This window comes from Eutrigla gurnardus (assembly GCF_963514095.1).
Source record: "Eutrigla gurnardus genome assembly, chromosome: 6".
In the NCBI taxonomy this organism is placed as follows: Eukaryota; Metazoa; Chordata; class Actinopteri; order Perciformes; family Triglidae; genus Eutrigla; species Eutrigla gurnardus.
This window is the reverse complement of record NC_139920.1, coordinates 14,398,329-14,418,937: the sequence shown is the minus strand read 5'-3', so window position 1 is coordinate 14,418,937 and position 20,609 is coordinate 14,398,329. Positions and strand designations below refer to the sequence as shown.

Below are 20,609 nucleotides of genomic sequence, written 5' to 3'. Positions count from 1 at the left end.
CCAGCTTTTTTCAAGTTTAAACAAAGATGCAATGACTAAGAATGAGCCATGGACCTTCAGCTGACCCAGCATTGAGAACATGCCTGTGTCAAAGTGGTCAGAGTAGCCAAGACATAGTCCTACAAACACAGTTTTATCAATATAACTGCCAAAATGTGACGGACTGGAAAAGGGCCCGTGGCTTAGACTGCAACGTGCCTCGAACACTGCAGTAAAGTGATTCACAGATAAGTTCCAACAGCTCAGTGCTGGCAAAGCCTCGTCCCACCTACAGACCTGCAGGCACTAAACAGGTGAGCTATGGAAACTGGGAGATGAGTCCAGATATTTTACATCATTTAAAAAAAAAACTCCTAGGTTTAAACAGATAACAAAGTCCCAGCACATCTTACTCATGGAAACATAAGCAATACCTGTAAGTCTGAGCTATGAAAGCATGTTCGGTGGTGAAGCCGTCCTGACAGCCAGCTTACATCATCAGGCTGGATGGACAGCTAATTTTTCTTTGCCAAGATATACCTTTATGCTACACGAGTAAAAGTGGCTGCCAGTACTTCATCGGGGGGAATGACGTGTTATTTGAACAACTTGTCGATTCATGAAAAAAGAACAGCGCTTGGGCATGCCATTACCTCTAAATCACTACAGTGCCTAGCCAAAATACATTTTCAGATATCCTGGGTGTATGTAACAAAGCCAAATTTTACACAGCATTTAAATGGGATGGCCATAAATTCACTTTGATTGCCTTTTATTGATATTTTCCTCTTGAGCATGAACAGCGTTGCACCGACTTGCATTCCGGCTCCTTGAATGCTGTTCTATAAACACTCATAGCTTATCATTCATAAATTCAGTCACTTACCAGAAAACCCGGCTCTCCTTTGGGGCCACGGAAGCCGTCTTCATAGTCGTAGAAATAGTCCGTATCCTCATATCCATAATCGTAACCTCCCATGTCTACGTCCTCGTAGCTGCCGTCCGGATCGTGCTGTTCTGAGGTGTCCACCTGATTCTCCCGGTACAACGTGGTGCCGTTGGCTCTCAGATGAGTCTCCAGGAGCTGAAGAGTCCGTCTGTCCCCGGAGCTGTCGATGGAGTTGTTCCTTAGTCCTTCCTTGACTCGACTTTGCCTCACCGGGGAAATCGGGTCTGGGGTGGCGTCCGGATTCTGCAGGCTCCCAGAGCTGCTCTCTTCCTCTGTGCTGTTTTCAAAGTGATCGGTGTCTCCCTGCGGGCTACTCCCTTTGGCCAACACATTTCTGCCGCTGGTGATGGTTGCGCCGTAAGCGAGATCCAGAACTGCTCGTCCACTCAGGGTCACTAAGCTGGGGCCGTCAGGCTGAAGCGAGGATGTGGTGGAGTGGGCGAGGGGGTCCAATTTTGAAATCTGATCCCCTCGATGAGGCTGTACTGCCGGGCTATGTGTCGAAGGCTGTGTGATCAAACTACCTGGGGACACCTTGAAAGCTGCTGTAGGTTTTAAGGGGGCATGATGGGTAGCTGCTACTCCAACGACCGACTTTGTCAAAGGGTTAGACGGAGGGTCATTTGCCACAATATCCAAACCAGGGTGTGGAAATGGCAATCGGTAAGTGTCGGCCAGCCGGCACTGTGTTTTAAGGTAGTTGCAGTAGTGCGCGGCAGCTTGGGCTGAGGGATAGATCTCTAGTTGGCAGACTCGACCGTTGAATGCTGCCGCTTTAGAGTTCATCCTTCCAAGGGTGAAGAGACCCCCAGAGTCCCCCAGTGTCTGAGATCTGCCCAGGGTCTGCTCCCGCTGCTGCACCGCTCCACACTCGGCGTAGAAAGACACCGAGTGTGCACGAATGCCGAGAGCAAAAGGGTGCTGGCGCCCATCCTGCCAGTTATAGTTGAAGTAGATGGACGCTTTCTCGGCGGTGTAGACCACCACTCTGCGTGGCAGCAGCTGAATGCCAAAGCGCAGCCTGCCCCTGCCGTCTTTGACACTAAAAAGAAAAGCATTGTTTGCTCGCCAGGAGCTCAGGCTAACCACAACAGAGAACTCCTCTCCGATCTCAGGTGGGAACAGACTGCCCGCTGGAGCCTCATAGAGGGAGTTCGAATCGAATAATACCCCATATCCACGAGCAGGAAGATTCAACGTTGAGGGAACGGTGGAGTAAGGAGTCGAGGGTGAGCTTGTCCTCTCCTCTGTGCTGCTTTGAGCCGAAAGCCCAAGTCGATAGAGGATATCCACTCCTGAAGGAGAGAGGAGACAATGGTGAGGTTAACATCCCGAAACTGGATCATAAAGCAGAAAGGCTTTGGTTAAATCGTTTCGAAAGATATAAAACAGGTCTTGGATTTCTCTGAACGTACTCAAAATAGAGTTTGGTACTTGATCTGAAAAATGCTACATAGAGTATTTTGCCAATAGAGAACAACACATCCACAAGACTCTACTAACCTAAAATGCCAGTAATATCAAAAGATAATGTATAAAGTTGAGTCTCAGAACAGTCTAATTCCATATAACTGTGAAGAGCCCATTTCTAGTCCTACTAGGAACCTTTGGTGCACGTCTTCTCTCACTCTGTGTCTTTGATTAGCCAAAACGTACATTCTAATCATCTTGAGGTTACGGTTGGCAACATGATTAATTTGCTATAAATAGTGGCTGTGCTTTAATTTAATGAAACCAATTGTTCTGTCATGCCTTGTTCACACTACATGACTTTCCACTCCCAGACAAATTTTGGAGCTCCTGGACAAAAGCCACAAATTAGAGGCAAATCCACCTACGCTTGGATGCGTGCAAACTGTTGCACTCCAGATATCTAACATGCTAAATATCTGAACAGACAAAGTTGTTGTTGCATCGAGGGTGTTGGAGGTTTTCATGAATTAATATAACATAACACAGTGACTGATCAACACGGGGGGAAATGCTGTCGGAAAGACATGTGGAAACAGGCTATTATATGAACACATGTGCCAACGACAATATCAACAAGCCTGACTACATCAGGGGTGTATTCCAGAAAGCAGGTTTTGCTCAAAACCAAACTCTGAGTTTGTTAACCCTGAGAAAAGGGATACTTCCCGTCCCAGAGAGAGAACTTAAACTTGAGATCAGTTTCCATGGTAACTGACTTTGTCTCTGCATAACATGGTCTATCTCCTCCCTTTTGCTGAGCCTGAACCAGCTGTCGAAAAATGGGGAGTCCTTTCCTTGTCAACCCAATCTATATGAAAGCACAATTGATTGGAGCGGATTCACAAAGGGAGAGGATAGTGAGCTGTGCTTTCATTCCCCGACGATTACTCAGAGCAAATTCTTTGGAATGGGAATTGAACCTCGGTCACCTGCGCAGTAGACAACATTGCTAATCATTAACCCCTTGTACCACACTATTGAGCTGAAAAGGAAATGTTATCCATTTTTTAATCAATTGTCTTATGTCTTATTGCCTCCCAGGCCGACTATCTCTCCTTTGCAGCAGCAGCTGTGTCGCTCTGCTTTCTAAGGAGTAGAATCTCTAACTCTAATGGCGTGAAGTAGGAGGAACTCATTTTCTTCCATGGTTGCCATGGAGACTCTTAGCATCGGAGCTCCAATTATAATGGCTTTTTATAGTCAGTGGGCACGCGGGTACCTCTCTAACTCTAACTGATTGGACTAATTCAAAACAGCTGTCCTGGAACCGAGAACTGAAAAATGGTTTGGCAACAGTGAACTTGGCATTTGATGTCTTTTGTGAAAAAGTAATGGTGTTGTAAATGTTTTTTTAACAATAACATTGTAAAATGATTGCATCTCATAAAACAACAAAAACATTGGGAAAGAAAAAGCGGGAACGACGTGGGACAATTGTCTCTGGAACCAAGTATCTTTAGATACCAAATATTGCAATTCTCACTGTTCACTGATATGTTTAATAAGTGTCAATAATGCTTTGTTCCTCCTCCAGAAATTATGCCACTGCAACAAATGCAAACAAATGAGGGACATAATCTATCCTTGTTCAGGTCACAAGACTGAGAAGTTAAATAAAGTCACCGGTCAGTTTCCCTATGATGCTGGTGACCCCTCCCTGTTTTTCTCTTGGAGTAAGTAACAGAAAGGCAGCTGTAGCCCAGATGAGTAGAGGGGACTCGAGAATGATGAGGCCTAACTAGGATACAGGAAACCAGTCCAAACAGCCTTTTTCAATCAATCTGCCACCAGAGATTCATGAGAGCAGCTTTCCTCCAAATGGTCCTGTCATTCTTTCCCATGGCCACAGGTAATTCTTCAAAGAGTCTAAGTTAAGTCTGCTGACAGTGAGGCCCGGCCAGGCGAGAGCACTTCAACATTGTTTGGAGACAGAAAACGCAAGAGACATATAGTCAGGCTGGAGGGTGACAACATATTGCTTTATGTCAGTATTCAGTGACAGTTCCAGAAAAAAGACATTATTACCTGACACATATTGTACACAGTTAAATGTCAAGTTAATCTCAAACGAGTTGGTGATTTTAGCAGCTGACCTGACCCGTGTGTCCGTGTCTGTGTGCACTTAACTGAGAAAGTGAGGGAGAGATGCAGACGGAAAGAAATGTGCATGTGTGCATCTGTGAGCATGCAGGCCGACTGAGGCAGCTGTATGGAAGCCTGCGAGCATGTAAGCTTTTAAAGCCTTTGTGTTTATGTTTGCACGTGTGCGTGAATGCATCCAAGGTGGGGAGATCTCAGCAGCCGTTTGAGCTATTTCAATTGCTAATCTAGAAATGCTTACTGAGGAGGGAATTGAATGCACCTCCAGAGCAAGGCTCTCGACTGCATCATCTGTAGCTGTTATTTATTTTAGCGAAAACAAAGATTGGAAAAGATTTGCAAGGCTTCTTTTTGATGGAGCATTGACACCGCAGACAGTAACAACATCAAAGCTATAACATGCCTATAGCCGATGAGTTGCACACGTGCAAACTTTTGATCTTTCACCTTACCTGGTTCAGGGCTTAAATCAACTGCCAATAACTTATGAAATGACAGCAGAATTTTTTCGAACAAGCTTCCACTTGGTGAAGGCACCTTATTATTAGTCAGGCATGTAATACAAAAACAAAAAAACAAAAAAAAAGAATAAAAAATAAAAAATAAAGTTGTCAGGTTAAACATAGACAACTAGTAGTCAGGCTGATAAAGAGCCATCTTCATCTACATCTTCAGCAGAGAACTCTTAAATACTTGAGCACTGAGCCAAACAATTGGATCTTGCGAAATTTGCGACTTCATAAAGTAGCAAATTTGCCACTTTATAATGTCGCATATTTGCTACTTTATTACGATGCTAACAACCGGCATCTATGCTGGCTAACTTCCCATAACTGTCGCATTCATTTTACCAATTAATACCTCACAACGTGTGACAACGAAGGTCCTTAGGGTGACGGCTGTTGATGGTTATTGTTGATTAATATTATTTGGGCCAAATTGTCATCTTATGGGTGTTTATTGATGGGTGGTTGGGCTAAAGTCCTAGCGGTAGCTTTCACTTGTTGTCTTAGCAACAGCAAACATCTGGTCAAGCAACATGTTTTCCTCTATGACCGCTAGCAAACTAGCAAATGTGCTTCTTTATAAAGTCGCAAATTTGCGAGTTTAAAGTGTTTTAAAGAGTAATGGTGACTCATAACAAACCTTGTGAAAGCTTTAGGCGACAAACTTGAAGAGATTAAATACAGTTTGAAGAAGATGCTTTCACAACACTATAAGCAGCTAATAATACATTTAAATTAATAATAGCACACATTTTTTTAATCAAAGCAAGTATTTAAATATAAATATAATAAGTTATTTCCTAATAATTTTTAATTGTGTGTTTGAATGCAAATACATCCACGGATGACAATAGGCTAACATTTTTAATTTTTGATCGACTTTGGAATGCTTTCAGGATGCACACTGAAAATAGTGCAACAGAAGCAATCTTTTTTTGTTTCAGTGCTTGGGAGGTGAAGAAAGAGAAAATGGATTAAACAGAAATAAGACGTACTATTCATCATCTTATGTGTTGTTTTGCAGGGTTTATAGTCCAACACTCCATCTATCTGCAGCTCATTTAAAGCACGCACCGAGATGTCCTTGACATTCTTAGCCCGAGGTAAAGTCAGCCCGGATTCCAATCAACCTGTCTCATATGTGAAGACAAGCTGCTCTAGCACTTGTGTGTGCATTCCTCCTCCCCTCGTTATGATGGATTGATCCTGCTAGGACCAGGCTCATCGACTACAGAGGTGTGGGGAGAAGACAATGCAAGATGGGGAAGAAGGGAACCTCGAGGCAATTTGTTTCATCTGTCCAAGGGGCACACGCATGTGGAGATGTGGAAAAAAAACATGACGATTCATCTTAAGGTCAACCTTAAGTTAAGTGTGCATACGCAATGTGGTATTTCTGGCAGGGGCCCAGTGATATGCCACTCAAAAAACAATATAACCGCTCTCAACAAATTCTCAGAGTGCAACCCGCTGATTCAAAACATATCAGAGTTTTCTTTCCAGTCTTTTGGCACCGTTCTTTCTTGGTGAGTGAAGGCCGTTTCTTTCAAGGAATTCACATCCGGAGTAATACATGGGATTATTTATGGCTTTAAAGACACTGCGTCTGTATTGTGTTTGTGATGACGGGCACTGACTCTGACCTGCTGGAAGAAATACTCCACTAACTAAGGACATCTTCAGCCCTTCTCATCTTCAATTCTTCTCATTCGTGTTGCTTTTCTTTTAACTGGATTACTAAATTGCCAGCATTTGACCAGCTGAGGCACGATTAATGCATTAGTGTTCCCTGTATATTCATTTTGCAGCAGTTATGACCACTGCTACTAACATTTCATACAAACATTAATATCCTCTACCCTCGTGTATGTCCGTTCTGTTACTTATAGGATATCTCCTCATTTAACAACAACAATGTAAATGAGATGGCAGCTGGCTGGAAAGAAATCGCCTCAAAGTGTCCTATTTGGTGTATTATATTTGATATTGTTTCTAGTAAATATTGAATATAATCAATATGCTTCTTTATGAAGTTGTTGCAGTGAATCTATTTAATTATGTGAAAAGTGCTTCGAAAAGTTTCGAATAGTAGCTTAAAGGCAGAGTAGGAAATTTAGAAAAAACACAGAAACTTTGACTTTGAACACATTGCCGAACCGAAAAAAGTCCCGCCCCCTTTCGTTCAGACCTCTGTTCAAAGTCGTTCCCCCAGAATGCCGAGTGACGAGTGCTCAAGATCGGCCGAGTGCACACAATCAGGAAGTAAGCATTGGCAGACAGGCAGGCCATCCAATTATTTACTCTGGCCCGACTTTTTGGATTGGACTGGGTTTTTACAGTCCTGCCACGGCCACAGATTACATTTTTTTTAATATCAGAGCATTTCATTTATTCATTGCTATCGGTATGCTACGAGGATTTCAAGTAATACAACAAAGTGTTTCTGAATAGAATCACATACTCAACCTTTAATATATGGAAAAGGAATGGATAAATATTTGAAAAACTTTGTTGTGTAAAAGTCAAGCATTCCACCCAATGGAAACACTGTTCACAGCAGGGATTCCCTTTTCCTCATTGTCTGACTGATTGGCGTATTTTCCCAGCATGTGCTGTACTTCATGTTTAGTGCTCACTATGATGGACCAGAGACGAGTGAACACTGAGAGCATAAAGATGGGCAAGCTGAGAAGCAACAAGGGAGAGCCTATATAGGCAGCTTCTACATGCATGCTGTGGCCTGGAGAGCAAGAGCAGACATGTCGAGGGAGAAGGTTAAAAAACAAGAAGAGCTCAGAAAGAGTAGCTCCTGTTTGCAGCCACTGTTCCTACTGTAGGTATACTTGATCTAGACTGAAATAGATAACAATAACAAAAAATAGGGTTTAATAGTATCTGCCGATGCCACATATACAGTATTTTGCAATTGAATAGCCCTGCATTGGGGTAAGAACTACAATTATGGTTCGATGCCTTCAGCAAAGTCGCAGTTTACGTCCGTGTCTGTCCTCACTTCATGATTTTATCTAATAGATATTCGTATTAAAAAATTAGCATACGAATTCTTGAGGTATGGCCAAAAAGTTGTTTGGTGTGGTCATCTGGACATTTGACCGACCAAATTGTAATCAGTTGCCACAAATGTTAGAGTACAAGAGGAGGTTTGTGACACATTTTAAGAAATTCAAGGCTTGAGATATCGCATTCACAAGAATGGGTTGGACATGAGGTCACAGTGACCTTGACCTTTGACCATTAAAAAAAACAATCAATTCATTCTCTAGTCCAAATTTGCACTTTTTGGAAAGAAATGTTATCCAGTAACAATGTATAAAATAACAAGCCCTCTCTGAAATGTATTTCCCCTTAAAAGCTTCTGTCCTTCGGAGGCAGCCTTTGCCTGAGGTAATGTTTATTTTTCGTCCTGTACAACTTTTATCTACAAGTGCTTTGGAGCTTGCAACAAAATGTTTTTCCCAGATTTTAAACCTCACTACATGAAACTCACCAGTAGGTTTGTTACGTAAAGGACAGAGATGGATGAAGTGCTCAAAACTGACGTACTAGATATATGACTGAATGATCAAATGTCATGAGTAGATCAATAGCAATGAAGACCAAACGATAGAAGGTGGCCTCTTTATAAAAAGTGTACTGGTGGTAATCTCAATGATGTGTCGTCATGCATTAGGATGCTGCTGTTTACCTTGAGCTAAGTAGTCTTCTTCTCCAAAGAGTGCTGCTGAGCATACTGACAGGAGCAGAATAAAGTTCCACCTAGAAGGACACACAAACACAAATAAATAACAGATTAGATAATTTTAATAGCCGCCTATTGAACGATTGAGACATAGAAATGTAGGCAGATGATTCAATCAGTAACAAGCATATTAAGCACAATTCAGATCCAATTTCTGCTAGACAGGTGAACATGTTTCCCCTGAAAAACCCTGCTCCCATACATGCATCCAATTCTTTTAATGAACAGATCGCCATCAGAGTCCGTCACTGGCAAATGCAGATTTAAACCCACACATAGAGGACCAGGGCTGGGAGTTAATTCCTTATCTTTCTTGCTGTGAGACAACACTGCTGACCACTTAAACAACACTCTGGTGGATTTCACTGCATGTTGGTATGTTGTATCGTCAAATAATAAATCAGCTCGAAACAAAACAATGGTCTTTAGAGGGTTTGACAAAGTCAAAACTGAATTGTGGAGGACCAAATTGTGGGAAACCTGAGAAAATCACCAACTTGTCTATTTTTCCATTCAGTCATTAGCTATTACATGTTTAGCCATATCCTGCTTACACAAGAAGAGTCTCCCTGTAATCAGCAGTTTAGTGTAGAAGCCACTCAGAATCGCCACATCATACAAGAGTTGGTCCTTTATGGTCAAATTACTTTCAGCAGTATATTAGGTTCTGCTAATGTTTATGGTACAGTGCAACGGTTGATCATTGCTAGTTTGCTAGTTTGCTAGCTTGCGCATCGATTTGGAACGATAACCTGTCTGTTTGAGTCTCCTGCTCCTGCTTGAAGTGATTTCAATGGACAAAAAAACAATCAGAGACAAAAATGTTCGGGACAATTTACAACAATGGCCTAAAAAATATCTAAAAATATTATGACGTTGTTCACGGTTTGTCCAGATTTCAAAACTGCCATGTGGGAAAAAAATATCCTATGAAGGTAAAATTAACTTCAATTTATCATTAGGCTCACTGGCGTAATGGTAAATAGTAGGGCTAGTAGTCAAAAATAATTGCTAACAATTTTAAATTGTGTCTGTAAGTTTAAATTGAATAGGCTGCCTTACAATGTGGTATGTTGATTGGACAAAACAAGCTATTTCACTTGTGCCCTTTTTAGAATTTTCTTTTCATTTTGTAGACTTAAAACCAATTGATTAATCAGATATTGAGCAGATCAATTGATAATGAAAGTAATCATTTCAGCCCAAGTCAATATACTTGGTGGAAATCAGTTATATAAAAGCCTGGGAGCCCCTTTTAATGCAACCTCTGGCTTTCATTTTTGACATTTTAATGTCTGGAAATATAGAGGAAAAAGTCATGCAGGGAGCATTTCTCTGTCATGTTTTATTGTCTCCAGACAATGATGGATTTGGTCTCAAAAGCACATTTGGTTAATAACAATAATGTTGTTCATGGAAACATGCCTCAGCAAAGCTGTGAGCACAGTCCCAGCTGAGATTTAGAGAGAGGACTGTCACGCCTACCTTTTAACTTATGAAGAGGACTTTGCCTCATCAATCTTCATTCCTAAAGCCCTTAAAAGAGGTTGGAAACCAGGGTTTTTTATATAAAAAGGAGAAATTGCAATATATTCTAAAAATTACAGATACCACGCCTTATAACTGTGATTTAAATCCAAAATAATGTATGTGTTATGTAACGATACAGAAACCGTTTCTTGCTTTTGAGTCATTGTGCTAAAACAGATGAAGGAAAAGCACATCTTGATTGTGAAACAAACCTATTCTTTAATTTACATTCCACTAATTTTTTTTCGTTTTGAACAGTCCAAATCACATAACGACATGGTATGTTATTCATATACGGTATGTCTGCATATTGTACTTCAGCCCTCGCTGACCCCACCTCTAGGTGGCACTGCCCACCTTATAGCTCGGAGGGCAGAGCCACAGGAATGTAAAGGAACCCGGAGCATTGTGCACATTTACACATTGCACTGATAATTGTTTTCCCTTATGCAGATGAGATTTTGACATACATGGTGTGTTAATAATACCAGGTTTAAATTGGGAGCATGAGCAATGTATTTGGTATTGAGGCGGGGGGATGACACAGACCACCATGTGCAACTGTCAACACACGTCTTCAGCCTTTACTCACACGGTTTAGGATGACATTTTTACTCAGAACCAGTGTGTCATCCTTATATCCAACCTATAATGCAGCAACAGTGTCAGCCAGTGGAGGTGCGGGGAAGAGCTGTCTTTCCAACCACAGAAAAGTGACAGTTTTAGTATTAAACCATCCTGTACACCTCTATCAATTGGATGTGAAGGTAATCTAAAGCAATATGAACCTTAACTTTACGAAAAGTGTTAAGTGAGCATGAGAGGTTTCCTCTGATGATCACTCAAATCACACGTCAAACTCCTAAATAAATCAAACCTTATCTGAAAAATGGAAGAATAACTAATTTGTAAATGTGAGGAAACTTTGCATACAAAGTGATATATGATCAGCTTTTTCGATTTTGGCATTTGACAAGTAGTCCAAGTCCCTGACATGTCATCTCGTTTCTCCCACAACATACTTCAGAGAGCATTTATCGTGTACGGACTGCTTCAAAGCATACTGTGTACATTCAAGCCAAATCAATCACATCGACAGCCCTGTACATAACAGCTGCTGACACAACTTGAAGTGGCTTCTGGCAACTAGCGTGATGATTTTCAACACAGTGTGGGCTTAGCACAAAAGACAGAAGGAGACAGTAGTCCTGCTATTTTAACATGCAGTTATGTAAGAGAGCTATCAGCCATGGACTGATGTCCCACCAGGGAGTGCTATGTGAGTACGTCGGCTACAAACGTCTCTCTTTCGTGGCCTTTGAAGAGCAGATCAACCCGGCAAAGAGGCTAGCAGCGGTGTTTGCGTGGCCCTGTTCGACGGAAAGCCACAGACAGGGCAGCCATGTTTGTTTTCCCAGAGCAATGTGGCCATGCACACTCGAGCGAAACAAAGAGAAACAGATGCAGACAGAGAAAAGAGGAGTGAAAGAGAGAGAGAGAGAAAAGGATGGCGAGAAAATCAAAACCTTGAGCCTTAGCAGGAACTGTGTCTGTCACCTGTTCCGCATTGAGAAAGCGGTGCAACATTCCACTGCTGGGAAACATACACAAGGAAAGCAAAAGAGGAAAACAATGGGGTATATATAATTGGGATCATTCATCTGATGAGAAAAAACAATAAAAGTGACATTTGTGGAGCCAATGAGGATCTGGTTCTGCTTTTGAGAAAATGTCAGGGTTTAAAAGTAGAACCATAAACTAAATATAACACTTAACATTCCCTTTTGGAGTGTCAAGTGGGGTCATCTGATGCTGATTCAGACATGTTTTTTCTGGCTGTCTGTCTGTGTGTCTGTCTGTCTGTCTGTCACACAGTCTCTCTGTTCAGGGCTATTTAAGGCATCCCTGAGACTCGGGTCATCCACCCGTCCACGGTGATGTCATTGAATCAGAGCTACCATTTACCATCCTGTTGTATCGGCATCAGAACTTTTTGCGAATTCCAAAACAAAACAAAAATTAAATTACATGCAAACAGGATGTATGCTACGGAACCGACTTTGTCATGTATAGCACACCAGATTCATCGTTTCTTCATGGAACCCCATTCTAAGTGACACACTATGACATACTTTCCAGCCCTCACAGTTAATGGAAAAGGCCGCTGAAAGCAAGACAAAGCTCCCCAAACACTGCTCTGTTGACTAAGGGAAATACCACTACGTGGGGAGTGGGTGTCATGTCAAGACTATAAATAATCACAACTTACAAACTCCTCTCCGGCGAATGAATCACTCCGGCGGCAACAGATCTTGCCTTTCTCCCCCTGGAAAATGAGCTTGGATCCCTAAACAATGGCTCATTCAACTGAGGCAAACGACCGGGAGGCAAATGGTGAGGTGAAGTGCTGGATGTGGTTTGGCAAACAGACCGATGTCACTTAAGTTGTGTTTACAGTCCTCATAAGAAAGAGGGGAGCAATTTTCTTACGTTCATCCTTGATGTCTATGGGAGGGGGGTGGCTTTGTGAGCGGGGACATTCACGGCACACTGTTTACATGTCTAATTTGGCAGGCCACTTACCGAATCCATTAGTATCAACAAGGCATGCAAAGCTGTTAATCTCCCCAAGCAACCCTGAAATGTTTCACTTCTTGAGGGGAAAAACAAAAAAAAGACAAAGTCTAGTTCGATTGCTGTTGATGTGCATTGTGGGTAAAGATTCATTTCTAATAGCAGCTCCTCTTTACTTTGCCTTTGAATGTTCTCTGATGTGCTGGGCCACCTAAAGGGAGTCACCTTGACTGACCTGTCGCATTTCATCCCTTCTGTCCACTTTAAGACCGTTTGAACCATTAGAGTACCACAACGTAGCACGTCTACTGTTGAGCTGTAGAGCTTGACCTCGGAGCATTCGCCTAATCTCCACTGTTATATGCCCTTCATGCCAAACATGTGGCTCGAACGGAGGGGAATTCATAAAAGAGGGGAGGCAACGGCTTCCGACACATAAACCGACACGGTGCTCTTGGGAGCTGTAATGAGGTTCGTAACAGAAGTCGCTTTACAAAGACATCAAACGGCAAGAGGAACAAAACTGACGGCGGAAAAATGACATCCATCATATGAACAGCTCTCCTGTTAATACCCAGGATCACACACACACACACACACACACACACACACACACACACACACACACACACACACACACACACACACAAAGGAATCTGAATCTGAATTTCTGAATCAGGTGTTCTGTTCCTACATGCTTCGCTGTTCCACAGCCAATAATATCTCTTCCCACTGGCCGTGTGACAGCTTTAGCACCTGCGTCCTGGTCATAATCACTTCATCATGGAAGCACTAATTGGGCTGTCTTCTTCTCGTGTCAAGGCCGCCGTGAGCGGAAATTAGCCGGTCAACAAGTTTCCACGTTTTAATTGGCCACTTCATGTTCTCTCGCTTGTCGAGGCTTGAAATACGATTCAGATCCGATACATTTCCAAAACGACCCCAAGCAACTCATGAATACAAATATTTAAAAGAAATCTATCATTAAGACCTGTATGTCATTTCCGGACGCTTCTAAACGGACAAGAGAGCCGAGGGTGGTGGGTGTTTGTCCTCACTCAGATGGAGTCAAGAGGTCACTGCAGACCAGAGCAAAGATTGACTTAGTCCACAAGACAGCGAGCAGACAAAGGGCTGTGAGTAAACTTCCAGTGGCCTTTAATAGTTTGCCCTTTTCCTGTTGCAGGGGGACCTGCAGATGTTAGGAGGGTTAAATACACTCCATCACACAGACGGGGCCAGAAATCCCTGCAGGGCACCGGTGTGGAGAAGGTGAGTACAAAGCAGAAGGGGAGAACGGACGGGCTACGAACGGCCTGAAACCATCCAAACATTTCTCTTTCAGTCACTTTCACACAAATACTGACACAGCATGTTTTCCACCTCAGCAGAAAATAGTTCCCAATAAAAATGTTGGCAGTGAGGTCAGTAGATCATCTGTAACATGGGCATTGTTTCTTTCTGTCTGTGAAAGTTGATGCATCTTACAAACAACTTTTACTGCCGTCCACTGTAATGTGGTTGGTGACGTACGTCTTATCTCTCAGTAGAGGTGAACACAATGTAAACTGCCTGCACAACTGTCTCATTGAACATTGTATTGCTTTTTTAAAATGTATGTAAAGTGCTCATCTTCAACTTCAAATAATACCACCTGTATACGATTCAAGTGACTCTTATTGGCTAAAAATGATAGACTCAATAAAGCATAGCATCAGCATCTGTACTTCATCTAATGACCCCAATTGGTCAAATAAAAAGAGCGTGCAAACTGAAGCCTGGTAAGTGCTATGCCTCATTATCAAAAGGGTACGTTTCCATTAACGTTCACAATAAAAAGAGAAACCCTTTATCCAACAACGCGCTGAGCACGCCAATAATTAGTGTACCACGCGGCGCGGTGCGAATCAATCAGACTAAATGTCATTATAAACAAACTACTGTGTCAGTGGCGAAGACATACTCCAACTCATTAACACATCATTCATCACATTTTTACCACCCAACCATCTCCACGTCCTGAAAATCCTGCATCATCAACTCCAGCCAGCGTTGAGGAGAAAGCATGCTGTCGGCCTACACAGTGTGTGAGTCGCCGTGAGTCCCTGCAGCCATACAGTCCCGCCACCGCCAGCAGCGGAGCAGCCATTCTTGCAACAGTGGGTGATTGTCTGAAGCTCAGGAGCCAGTTGACCACTGATGCATGCACACTAACTCCCAGTGAATTGGAGGGAGGCAACGCTTGTTCTCAGTCAACCCGGTTCTCCCATAAGGCTCTCGTTTTCACCCCCCCGAGGAGGGGGAAAAAATGGATCTGGATCAGGATTTCAGGTCCACTTTGTTGTCCCGTCTAGAACAACAGAACGCACTGTGAGCTCGGCCCTCTTACGATCGTATCTGGTCTGAACTCGTAATAGAGTACAGACAAGTTGGACTCACTTCTGATGGAAGAAAATGCATTTCCTGTGGAGTAGCCTATGGAGGCGTGCACATGTCTAGCTGTGGTCCAGCTGAATGTAACAGGACAACAAAACCTGCATGCAGGATGTCAATAATAAACACTCCCATGAGGAATGTTAAGGTTTAAAGACGCTAAATAGATTTTTTTTTTGGTTTTTTTCCCCCCATTTAAAGCAAACACAAGTTGACAGAGTTTGATTAATTTGTTGGATCTGGAGTCTTGTCATCGTAGGATGACAAGGATTTTTCACTGACGTGCTGAATAAGCATCATTGCTTCCAAGGCATTTTCCCCCAGTGTTGATTCCCCGGCTTATCTCAGCTATGTGAGTGATAGATAGATAAATAAATAGAAGGAAAAAAAAGAAGGGTGTTCAGCAGTGGGCCACATGGTGTTCACATTATAATGCAGGAGTTCCCATGGCTGCATGTTCATGTGGCGAGTTCAAAGCCAAAGATGTGAACTTACTAAAATGTGCAGCTTCCTGAGAATAACTGAGAATTAAAAAAAAAGACAGTAAATGTTCCAAACGTCCGAGGTCCACGTGTGTGATTACTGTGCAGATCTTGGGAATAAAAAGTCGAAAGAAAACTAAGGAATCTAATTGAAAACATCATTAAATGAGAAACAATAATAAGTATGTCACTATGCATTTATAGTATCGGCCGAATGAAAACACACTATCGTGGCAAAAACGTACATTTGCTTAGTGAATTGGCGCCAGTGTCAGGCAAGCAGAACAAGTCGAACCCAGTTGACTTTTTTTTTTTTACATGAAAATGTGTTTTCGGATCTGGTTTCAAACGCGCATAGGTAGCCTCGAACATCTGCATGCTATTTAACGCCACAAAGCCCCAACTTACGTTGCTGCCGCGGAAACGTGTCCACTCCTTGTCCGTTGAGCTCCTAAATGCATTTGTATGCATTTGTCCAGGCAGCAGAGATCTGGGTGAAAACAGAATCACACTCACTGAGGATGCCTGCTCATGGGCTCGGTCACAGCCGAAAGTGGACGGTGCAAAGTGGACTGGATGGGAAAGTTCTGCCACCTTCAGAATGTCCTCATCGTATCGCGGTCCGGTGGAGAGATCCTCTCCCACTCTTCTCCGATCCTTTGCGCTCTGCGGCGCGCAGTGATCGGGCTATTTCGATCCAAACGTGGAGACGGGCAACGGTTGCAGAGAAAAGTTAGTTAGTTGCTAAGTCGGGGCTTGGCGGCAGCGTGAACTCGATTGCTGTTGCAGTGCGATAACAGAGAGTCAGACTGCTTCTCTCTCAAGTGTCGGGTCTCCAGCAACGACAGCGGATCCAGATCTGCGCGTCTTTCCCCCCAGGCGGCGGTTTTCTGCTATGTGCCTTGACTTGCACTGATGCAAGGGGATCCGTATTCACCCCAACACAACTCCTACCAGCTGGTGGTGTTGGATTTCACCGGTTACAGGCTCGTGACATCACGGGCAGACTTGTGGGTTATGTTCATCGATGCCCTTTTGTCTATTTTGACGACTGTATTCGCCCAAAAAACAAGAAGAATGCATGAACAGGATAGAAGGCTTCTTCTGGTTGTAAAAAAAATATATATAAAAAAAAAAAAAATCAGCACTTCCTGACACACTAAGTACTGAGGTGATGCCAGAGAAACATAGAGGAGACCAGCTGCTGCAGCCTCAAGTTGTTTGCTGACAAGAAAATCTGTCAGGTGCAAGACACTGTTGTTCTGGCATAACAGCAAGATCATCTGGGCTAGTTTAAACTCTTTATTTCATCTGAGAGAGTATTGCTTCGGGGTGGAATACCCATAATGCTCTGAATTATTATTAGTCAGCAAGAATACATTTGAAGTAACTGAGTCAGCAAGTAGGGAAGACACACATGATCCTGCAGGGTCCGATCTGTCAAAAGTGATGCATTTGATCATATAAGAATGTCGAGTTTGGTGTGGAAATATGCAATTTATAGCACCGTGCAGGCCAGTGGCGTGTGGTGTTGGTGGTCTTTATTGTCTTTAGTCACCATCCAAAGGAATTCAAGTAGGTCTCCTATTAATTGCATTTCTCCTCACACTTTACCGTCCACTATGGGACGTAATCCTGAGCAGGTGTGAGAATATGAAATGCGAAGGTGGTTTACTATATTAATAAAGTAGTGTGGCATTTATAGTTCTAAATAAGCTTTCTTTGTTTCTCTGCAATCAATTTGAACCCAGTGCCGCCATGTTTCCTCCATGAAAAGGACACTGTGTCTTTTCTTTATCTCTCCCATCGACCCCCCCCCCCCCCCCCCCCAAACAAACAGGCTCTGACTCACTTCCACCTTTCTCGATCAAGGTTAACCCATTAACCTAGAACAAACAGAGCTCTGTGGATCCCAGGGCCCCAAACCTCCTCCCCCACGCACCCCAGCATCCTCCTCCAGACGTCCGCAGCCTCCTTCAGCTCGGGCCTGGAACTAGAGGTAGTCCATATGGTTTGCAGTTTAGGGAGCTGGGGGGGGGGGGATGCTCCGAGGGGGAAAACGAGCAGCTCCTGCCTCTAATCCCACGTGGAGCACGGAGCGTTTCCTAACCTGAAAACAGTAAAAAAAAAAAAAAGGACAGTTACAGTGAACAGTCGCGATGCCCAAACAAGGAGTGATAAAAGAGAGGTCAAAGTGACATGGAAAACTCCAAGGGAGCCTGCCAGCCGCTATAAACAGTGAGGTTAATAGAGCGCATTCATGTCATATAGGGCCTGCAAACACACTACGGAGGTCTGTGTGTCTGCAGCAGTGAGTCAAACCCTCTTCCTCCTCTTCATCAAAGACAGTTGTCTCAGAGGAGGAAGCACTTTGCACTGGAAGCCTCCCTCTCTCTCTCTCTCTCTCTCCCTCTCTCTCGCTGGCTTTGCAATCAGCCAGCATCTCGGGTAGCAATGCTTCATCCAGATGTTTTATTCCACCTTGAGATTCCGGTTCTCCGACAAACAAATGAAGTACATGATCAGTTTGTTGCAAAGCCTCGACGTCAAGGTTTAAATATTATCTCTCAGAGAGGAGCGGAGCGCTCGCTGACCAGTAAACATGTGGGGAAGTTGTGTTGATAAAAGCGTGATGAAATCACTGATACGAGCCTTTGATGCTGCAAAAAGGTTCTTTCAAGCGTTTCACTATATGTAACCATACTTCAGCCAAGTAAGCATGCACATTTCCAGCAAACTTTTCAAGATGAATTTTCTCTTCTTCTTTTTTTTTTCTCTTTGCATCCAGATGTGTACTAATCAGTCCATTGTGCACCGAGCAGCAGAATGTTAGGCCACAGAATGACTGGTGTCCGATAATCAGAATCAGATCACCCCCTTCTTTTTAGTCTCTTGAGGAACGGGCACCTGCAGATGAGTGAATACTGACGCCCCCACTCTCCTGAAACATGTGGTATCCCCCTCTCTCGCTGTTTCATAATTTATCCAATGAGACAGCCAATAGATGTTCTGAATATGAAGCCAGAATCACCGGTGGATCTGTGTTTTCCGACAATGACTACAGGATTTTAGAAGTACGGGAAGGATTCTGATCGGAGCATCAGAGCGGCATGTGGTCACGGCAAAGAGCTTCCATATGACCAGATATTACATCATGCTCAAAGACCACATGTCCAGGAAAAAAGATATATACTTTTTTAAAACCTAATTACAATAACTTTGTTCAATTCCTTAAATACAAACTATATTGTGCCCTTGCTGGCAGTATGTTGTGACTTGGGGGGTGTTGCTGACCCCCGGTCCCAGGGGGCTCCATGTAGTCCTGCCTGCACACTTGCGGCTTCCCACTGGAAGTCCTGAACTCATACACCATGTGCTGGTCGTAGAGCATATTGTCTTTCAGGTTAACGTTTCATAGTACGGTAACAGCTTGTAAATGTGGGCTGCGTGGAAACTTTAAGCCTCACAGGACCGGAGCGGAGCCAAAGTCAACCGGAGTCGGTTAAAGAGGGAAAGAAACAGGAGAGTGGAGGAGGGAAGGCTCCACGATTGGTCGAGCGTAAAACAAAATGTTGACTCGTAACCGGCCAGCAGACGCAATAAAAACCCGTTTTGAGTGCCTACTTGTGCAGCGCTTCTGACTCGACCTGATGCCGCGGACACGGCTGGTTTAGTGCGCCTCATTAGGCAACAGGTCATCAGTAAGCGTCTGCCCTGAGTCAGCCTGAGGGAGAGCAGGAGGTTGGCATGTGTCTCTGTGACCAGGTTGACAGACAGCTCTACCTGAACACCAACCAGACACTAAACATACCTCCATCTCTAATTAACGGACGCGGCCCTGTGTAATTTCTGTCCTGCGTGCGTGCCACTGGCTCGTAGGGGGGTTATTTAGTCCAGTGGGGAGAAAGAGTGGGCAACAGCTGGGAGAGTGCTTAACAGATGGTGGAATACAGAGCAGTCGATAGCTGAAACAATGCTTCATGTAAGAGCCGCACGTGTGTGTGTGTGTGTGTGTGTGTGTGTGAGGTGGTTTGCGGAGCGTAAGGGACCATGGGAAAGCATGGGAGAGAGGGGCCAGGGGAGTCCAGGGTGAGGGGGGAGTTTGGGCTGAGAGGAAGTTTGGGAGCGTGCAGAGAAAGTGAAAGTCCCTTTGGGGGTCATTTGGGGCGGACAGAGGGCGCAGAGGGGGAACACACACGGTGCACGGGGAGGTGTTGCCTCATGTTTGGCTTTTCATTTTCATTGCGGAGCCTCGCATGCACTCCCCGACGGATTTTACAGCCGTGGCCCTGGGAACAGTGCCCGGTTAGTTGATGGTTCATTTGAATAATTTACCAAAACAAAATAGAAATTCAAAGACAGCGGATGAGTTTAATCATTCATTATTTGTAAACTTGTTTTATATTGTTGCTTTATTGTCAGGAAATCACCACAAAGTGCTTTCACTTTTTGTTCGGCTGCATGTGTGGGTATAATTAGTGTTGTACATGTTAAGCAGAAGTCAACCAAACCCAGAAAAAAAGAAATCTGGTATTGAAATGCTGCTAAAATCACATGATGCAGCATCATCAATGACTCACGTTTAAAATGCAGGTTACATCATATGATGCTTTCGTTAACGTCATCAATTAACAGGGCTAAGGAAGCTGATGGAGTGTTGAATTTGATGATACTGAAGAGGAAAAAAAACCTGCCTGGAAAAAAAATGAAAGAGGAAAGGAAGAAATTGTGCAGAGTAAGATGAAGACAGGAAGAAATTGTGCTGAGTAAGATATTTTTCTCTTTATACTGTGGATCTTATTAATGTCCCATTCCTGCTTCTC

At 43.5% G+C, this 20,609-nt stretch overlaps 1 protein-coding gene across 1 annotated transcript in view; it reads right to left on the bottom strand.

Moving 5' to 3' along the window:
• Nucleotides 1–16,687, bottom strand: part of col24a1 (collagen type XXIV alpha 1 chain) — a 72,278-nt gene extending 55,591 nt beyond the window's left edge. Inside the window, exons 1-4 of the mRNA XM_084010917.1 lie at nucleotides 16,381–16,687; nucleotides 16,195–16,276; nucleotides 8,714–8,784; nucleotides 866–2,223 (exon numbers count right to left, since the gene is read on the bottom strand). Of these exons, the coding sequence (XP_083867043.1) occupies nucleotides 866–2,223; nucleotides 8,714–8,784; nucleotides 16,195–16,247 (1,482 nt within the window). The 5' untranslated portion in view covers nucleotides 16,248–16,276; nucleotides 16,381–16,687. The remainder of the gene's footprint in view (nucleotides 1–865; nucleotides 2,224–8,713; nucleotides 8,785–16,194; nucleotides 16,277–16,380) is intronic.
• Nucleotides 16,688–20,609: the final 3,922 nt, after the last annotated feature.